At 35.7% G+C, this 7,907-nt stretch overlaps 1 protein-coding gene across 1 annotated transcript in view; it reads right to left on the bottom strand.

Moving 5' to 3' along the window:
• Window positions 1–1,786: 1,786 nt before the first annotated feature.
• The window catches only part of eif4a3 (eukaryotic translation initiation factor 4A3), a 13,145-nt gene continuing 7,024 nt past the window's right edge, over window positions 1,787–7,907 (bottom strand). The window contains exons 8-12 of the mRNA XM_016518699.1: window positions 7,459–7,597; window positions 6,249–6,364; window positions 4,701–4,808; window positions 3,388–3,515; window positions 1,787–1,964 (exon numbers count right to left, since the gene is read on the bottom strand). Of these exons, the coding sequence (XP_016374185.1) occupies window positions 1,948–1,964; window positions 3,388–3,515; window positions 4,701–4,808; window positions 6,249–6,364; window positions 7,459–7,597 (508 nt within the window). The 3' untranslated portion in view covers window positions 1,787–1,947. The remainder of the gene's footprint in view (window positions 1,965–3,387; window positions 3,516–4,700; window positions 4,809–6,248; window positions 6,365–7,458; window positions 7,598–7,907) is intronic.

Genomic DNA, 7,907 nt, shown 5'->3' on the forward strand with positions numbered 1-7,907 from the left:
CCAAAAAAATTTAATAAATAAAATACAAATTTCAAGATGTAAACTCAAAACTCTAAGGAACAAAATTAAATAAATAGATGAATAAATAAATTCCTAAAAATTGTGACATGTAACTCAAAATTCTGAGAAAATTCTGAATTTTCATTTTCCATTTTAAAATTCCATACTCTTATTTCTATACTCATATTTCCAAACCTCTCAGCAGATTTTCAGACCATATTTAACAAACGGTTCATAGAGCATTATTTTCAGCTTTATATTTGGTATACAGTACAGTCATGTGTAAATATTTTTATTTTCTCAGGGTTTTTTTTTCATCGAGTTTCTCGAAGTGACAACCTACAGAGTCCCTAAAATAAAAAAAAAACTGACTTTTACATGCACACAAGGAACCTTTTTGTGCCCTCAAGAAACTATTCACATGCACGCAGGAATTTTTTGCATGCTTATGCATTGCAATTTCTAGTTTTATATAACCAATTTCCTTTGTGCATCACTATGTATAAAATGAGAGCATGGATGCACATTAAGAGATGCACTTGCTCAAAATTTGGCTTTTCTTATTGTATTACCTCTAATATCAAAGCATAATGTCCAATTTAACACATCCTCTGTGGCGGCGCAGAAACCAAGACACAAAATTGGCCAAGTTCAAGGGTCTATAAAAAAAAAAGACTGGTACTGTATAAAATTGTTTACAATTTGGCTTTCAAACCCCGTAGGAACCCTGTAAAAAGTATATATATATTCTGTGGAAGAAACGAGCTTGCAGAGGTCTGAGTGTGGATGTTGAGGTCAGTCTAACACCGGGTCCAGATCCGTCTGTATCACTCAGTGAATGTAATCTGTCATCAGCTGGAAATAACCTGCTAAGAGGATTGAGACAAGCACACACAAGCCATAAAAGGCTCCATTAACACAAATGAAAGACATAACGGATGGATTCAGGCTCATATTTGTGAAGCGACAGGGTCAGCGAGTGTCTCAAACATTCACCTTGAGACACTAGAAAGATTTCCTCCCACTGAATAAACGAATGCATGAACAGACCGGTTAATTCAGGTTATTAAAGTTACTAACTGAACCGTTTTAGACTAATAAAGCTGCTTTTATAGAATGCACCTTGATGCAAATGAATCTTTCTTAAAGGCACAGTAACAGCAAACACCAATGTAGAAATATTCACGAACCAATGATGATTTTTGTTATCACTTATATGTGACCCTGGAGCACATCATCTGAAACATCATTTATACATAAAGCTGAATAAATAAGATTTCCATTGATGTATGGTTTGTTAGGATAGCACAATATTTGGACGAGATACAACTATTTGAAAATCTGGAATCTGAGGGTGCAAAAAAATCTAAATATTGAGAAAATCATCTTTAAAGTTGAGGAACATTATCTTTACTTAATATCCTAATGATTTTTGGCATAAAAGAGAAATCTATAATTTTGACCCATACAATGTATTGTTGGCTATTGCTACAAATATACCCCAGCGACTTAACACTGCTTTTGTGCTGCAGGCTCACATATGGCTTTGACAAACTGCTTTTCTAAGTCGCTTTGGATAAAAGCATCTGCTAAATGCATAAATGAAAATGTAAATCACAGATAAGAATTAAATGCATGTAGCAGTTTTCTAACACAAAGCATTCACACTCAACTGTAATCTATTCTAGAATCACGCAAACCGAAGCAAAATCAGTGCAGTTCAATCAGAAGCTTTGACGTATTAATCACAAATAATCATTCAAATAAACACAGATTAGATCAGAGATGGAGACAAAGATTCTTTATTTACAAAAGAACACAACATACCGCAAACATCGAAGCGCTACAACTACGTGAAAAGAGTAAATAAAAAGAAGAATCACAAGAAATGGGAAATAAAAACCCAGATGAAAGCAAAACTGTTCTTGGATGCTTTCAGCACTCGGATCAGATCAGGTCAGCCACTGAAAAACAAGAGTTTGAGAGAGTCAAAAAAACTGGATGAACATCTGAAACACTGTCTCAGGAACTCAAATGACTTTATATTTCAATATGAGCTGAACAGATGACATCTTCTGTAGATATAGATCAGGTGTCCAAACTTTTTATAAAGGCAGCCAGATTCAATGATGTGGACAAACCAGGGGACCGGATGCTTCTCCGTGTGTGTGTGTATATATATATATATATATATATATATACATACATATATATGTATATATACACAAGTATGTATGTTTTACACACACACAGACAGACACATATATACATATAATGTTACCTAGGTAACATTTATCATTTTTGTTTAGCTTAAATTAAATTAAACTTAAAGGGGTTATATGATGCTGCTAAAAAGAACAGTATTTGGTGTAATGAAATGTGTGCTTTAAAAGTAGAGTAATCATAGCAGTTTTCATCCATAGTATGTCCATTTAAACGTCTGCGTTTAGCTTCAAATGGCGTCTTTGACGACAGTATTCTATAAAAATTATTTGCATTGTGATCTTGACATCAAAAGGCACAAAAATATTTTTTTCTTTTATTCCATGGATTTGACCCATTTATCTCCACTTGTTCCCAGTGTTTTTCTGCAACCACTATGCGCGCGCAGCTGCAAGTGACGTAACTGACGTCTACTCTGAATTGGTCTATTGGTGCAAAAAATGCCCCTGTATGAGTTTTGTCTCCCATTTATATCGTATGATAAGCGATATCACACGAGCAGCGAGAGCAATATCACACGAGTGCTGCTTGTCCTGAATATCACGTTATTAAACATACAAAGAGTGCTTGTCTGCCTATTATAGAATCAAAATCAACTATAGATCACAATCGGAAGTTATTACAAATACTCGATGATGTTGGTTTAAAATGGGTTTAAAGCAAAAACATTAATAATTAACATACACAAATTTTCAAATGTGGCTTGATGCTACTTCTGTTTGTATTTTAAGATGTTTTCTTGTAAGCATTATGGATGGTTTGTGTTCCTGGCGTAGAACCAGACTTTATTTATCTTAATTTAATGCAGTATATTGAGCAGCGGACGATGTTAAATCCATGTACGAGACACATATCGGAGGAAAAATGCTATTGGCGGCACCTAGGGTGCAGGCGTGAATTAGCAGAAGGCGATCAATCGTGTGAAAGCAACGATCTTTACTTAATATCCAAATGATTTTTGGCATAAAAGAAAAATCTATAATTTTGACCCATACAATGTATTGTTGGCTATTGCTACAAATATACCCCAGCGACTTAAGACTGCTTTTGTGCTCCAGGCTCACAGATAATTCAATAGACAAGCTGCAGGCTGTCAAAGATTGGTCTACGGGCCGGACTTTGGACCCCCCTGAGATAGATGTGTCTGTCTGTGTTCCTGCTCACCGTTCATGGGCATCTCATCAACCTGTGTGGAATAGTACTGCTCAATATCACGCAGGATACGGATGTCGTCGTTCTTCACAAAGTTGATGGCCACACCTTTCCTGCCGTAACGACCCGATCGACCAATCCTGACGAGAGAAACAACATCGTTCACATTCACACGTCTACATCTGATTTCAGGGATATTCAATCAAACCTGTCAGAAAAGGGTTATTTTAGTATCAGGGATATTCTATAATAGTTCGTATTAAGAGTTTAACCCTTTAACTGTCACTCACATTTTTGAACATAGACGTGAAAGTGCACTATCCAAACTCAAATTTGATTTGAAAATGAATGAAAACATCTTGTAACATGATTTTGATGTACCATTTTCATGGTAATGCAGCTTCTGATTTTAAAATGGTTTTCAAAGGATGAATTTTGAGATTTTAAGTTTTCAACTGATATATAATTTCTGATGATTTCTAAAGTGTGATCGAGAAAAAGGCAACGAAAAATACTTTTTGTGACAAAGGTCAGATTTTTGAGGTGCACTCTTGTCATAAATTAATCTATTACTTTTCCTACATAATTTTTAACAAAAATCTGGTAAAACATCTATTTAGGAGTCTTAGACCTTTCCAACGAGATATAGTTTATCATGATTAGATTAGGATTTAATTGTAATATAGTGAAGTAAACTTACATTTAAATTCATTTTTCATTATGTTAAATTCATTTTTATATTTTCCATTTTAATTTATTTGTTTTTGTATACTGGCATCTGTGGATATTTCCATGGCAAGATCAATGTATTAAAAATTTTTTTTATTTATTACTCATACAGTAGTAGTGAAAAACAACAACAACTGACAACCAACTCACATCATTATAATTTTTATAACATAACATTTTAATTTAAGTTTTAGTAACTGCTTTTTTTTTTCATTTGTATTTTTAATGTCTATACAGGTTTTAATAATTTATTTCATTTTTTAAGTTTTAGTATATAATAAACAAACTAAATTTAAATGAAAAATGTTGCCTTGACAATGAGTTGAAATAAAATTTTTAATTTTGTTGTTTTCAGTTCATGTTTATTTCAAGCAACAATTACGGTTTCAATTTATTATAATTAAAACTGGCCTATATGTGTATTAGTCTAAAGGGTTAAAAAACCCACAGAAGCAAGATACAACAGTGGTTAAAAATCTCATTAAAACCCGATTTTTGGTTTTCTTCTTCAGTCTTCTCATCAGATGTACACAATGTGAATATCATACACAATGAGTTAATTCCGTATCACTGAGTCTGCGGTTTGTGTGTTGTACCTGTGAATGTACAGCTCTCTGTTGTTGGGGAGATCGTAGTTAATGATGAGAGAGACCTGAGGCACATCCAGACCTCTGGCCCAGACGTCTGTGGAGATCAGCACTCGACTACACAAGACAAACACAAGATCACAAACACTTCTTAGTCACATGTTTTTGCCTCCAGTGCAGACTGCTTAAAAGTGGTGACGAAACAGAAGTGGCAGAAGACCTTTTATTGAGCATTGTAATGTATATCAGAGTAAAACAGATTACTTAAAAAAATAAAAAATAAATAAATAAAATAAAAAATTGTAGGGTGGGGCTTGGTTCTGTGCATCGTTTGTTGATTGGATGTTGAGATGTGGGCGTGGCTCTCAAGTGCATGCAGATGAGTTTGAGCTCAAGGGGCAGAGCTTATGAGCACTACATTAAAGGGGTCATATGATGCCTTTTTAAAGATCATTATTTTGTGTATTTGGTGTAACAGAATATGCTGACATGCTTTTATGCTAAAAAAACACATTATTTTTCAAATACTGTACATTATTGTAGGTCCTCTATGCCCCGCCTCTCTCAAACGCTTCGTTTTTTTTACAAAGTCCCTCCTTCCGACAAGCGCAGTCTGCTCTGATTGGCCAGCTGACCCAGTGCATTGTGATTGGCCGAACACCGCAAGCACTCGTCGGAAATGTAACGCCCCTTACCATAATCGCGAGCTTCAGCTTTCAAAATAAATGTAAAGACAAGAGCCCGAAAGGGGAACAGAGTCTCATGACAGACACAGTGATGAAGCTGGTATGTGTTTGCAGTACACAAGCCACAGTTAAGACAGCTGACTCTACTGTGATGCGTCTCGCTCTCTCGCGCGCTCTCGCTCGCGCTCTCTCTCGCTCTCTCGCTCGCGCTCTCTCTCGCTCTCTCTCTCTCTCTCTCGCGCGCGCTCTCGCTCGCGCGCTCTCTCTCTCTCTCGCTCGCTCTCTCTCTCTCTCTCTCTCTCTCTCTCGCGCACACACACACACGATGCGCAAAACGCCACATTTGAACAGTCAATAGCAAATACTTAAAACTAATAACAAAACAGTAGCTGATTCACAAGCGCCAGATTGTCATAGCAAAGTCAGAATGACCTCCTCTCCTAGGTTCACGAAACGGTCGTCCATAAAATGCATTGCTGTTCTGTTGTAAGTAATCTTAAAGATTCCTAAATGCATCTACTTTCGGAAGGCCAAATAAAGTGCTTTTGCTTTCGCCTAGAAACACACAGCATCTCCCTGACATGCTGCTTCAACAAAATATTTCCATATAGTGTGGTAGATATGTGGGGGCGTGTTAGAATGAGCCGTTTTAGGGGGGCGTGGCAGAGTCTTAACTTTGATAAAGAATATCTCTTTGGTTTTGAGACTTTAGTCTTTGCAACTTCAGGGATCTTATCTATGCACAATCAGCTTGTAACACTCCAAAGAGAAAGGAAAACTTGAAATCGCATCATATGACCCCTTTAACATTAGCATTGAGAAAATAGATAGGGTGGGTTTTCCTTCATGCGTTGGATCTGTGAGAGTTTACCTGGCTCCAGATCTGAACTCCTTCATGATGGACTCTCGCTCTTTCTGTGGCATGTCTCCATGCATCGACGACACAGTGAAGTTCGCCTCCCTCATCTTCTCCGTCAGCCAGTCCACCTGACAACAGAAATTAAACAGGCATGAGACGCCACTGCTGTTTCTGCACGTAATGCAACTGTTTTAAAAAGTGTTTAAGCAGCATTACTGACAAGTTAGACTACACATCAATACACTACCAGTCACATGATCTTCAGAAATCATTCTAATATGCTGATTTGCTGCTCGAGAAATTTTGCTGCTTTTATGCTTGTATACGGTATTATCACGATATTGAAATTTAGTTGCAAAAAAAGTGTTGTCATAATACAGTATAACATGTTTAATAACTTTTTTCTTATAACAAACCACCTGACAATTTAAATACAATAAAGCAATATACAAAAAAATTTATAAAGTTAAAACATTTACAGATTAAAGTGCAAAAGAATTATAAAGACCAATAAATATCATTTTACAATAAGATCTCATTAGTTAATGCATTAACATTCACAATGAGTAATAGCTACATTTGCTACAGAAACTGAAAAAAAAAATACAACTCTTATTTCTTGTTAGCTCATTAAATAACACAGTTGCAACTTTTGATTTTAACAACGTGTTATTAAATATTGGAATTACCTAAGATTAATGAAGATTAATGTTGTGCATTGTGACCAGTTGATGGGAAAAGCATTCTTAAAATGCATTCAAAATTATTAATAATTTGTAATAAACAATTATTCTCTGTATTTTGAAGTGCCCACGATAACAATATCGTGCATGTTCATTATTGTGATATATCGCATTACCGAATACCGGCACATGTCTAATTATAAATGTCTGTTTTCAAGATTGATAATAATCAGAAATGTTTCTCGAGCAGCATATTAGAATGATTTCTGAAGATCATGTGGCACTGAAGACTGGAGTAATGATGCTGAAAATACAGCTGCGCATCACAGGAATAAATTACAGTTTAACAGATATTCACATAGAAAACAGCTGTTTTAGATTGTAATAATTTTTCACATTTTTAGTGATTTTGCTGAGCAGAAGGGACTTCTTTCAACTACACCAAAATCCTATTTATTCAAAACTACATTGGCGATCTAGTTGTCAAACACTGCTGCTAGTCTAATAAAGGTGGTGTGGTTTATTGTGGCGTGACTGACCTTGCGTTTGGTGTTGCAGAAGATGACAGCTTGTGTGATGGTCAGCGTGTCGTAAAGGTCACAGAGAGTGTCGAACTTCCACTCCTCTCGCTCGACGGCCACAAAAAACTGCTTAATACCCTCCAGTGTCAATTCATCACTGCACACAAATGAAAACATTTTAATTCAACAGGTTCATCCAAAGGTCCTAACTGATTTGCTGCAGATGCTGATATTTCTGATGAAATTCTGATGCTTGTAAATCAGTGAGATCTTTATAACAGCAGAGCAGATACTGACATAAAATGATCTAAATATCAGTCATCACTCTATATCTCCAGTAATATGTCTCAGTAAGATGTTTGATCATTTAGAGGCCTTGCATATAAAATGCAGTAGCTTTATAGGGTTAAAACAGAGCAAATGACCAGGGCTGGACACAAAAAAAAAAAAAAGTGATTTTTCAAATA

Source organism: Sinocyclocheilus rhinocerous, unplaced genomic scaffold (assembly GCF_001515625.1).
Source record: "Sinocyclocheilus rhinocerous isolate Xijiao unplaced genomic scaffold, SAMN03320098_v1.1 scaffold1050, whole genome shotgun sequence".
Taxonomy (NCBI): domain Eukaryota; kingdom Metazoa; phylum Chordata; class Actinopteri; order Cypriniformes; family Cyprinidae; genus Sinocyclocheilus; species Sinocyclocheilus rhinocerous.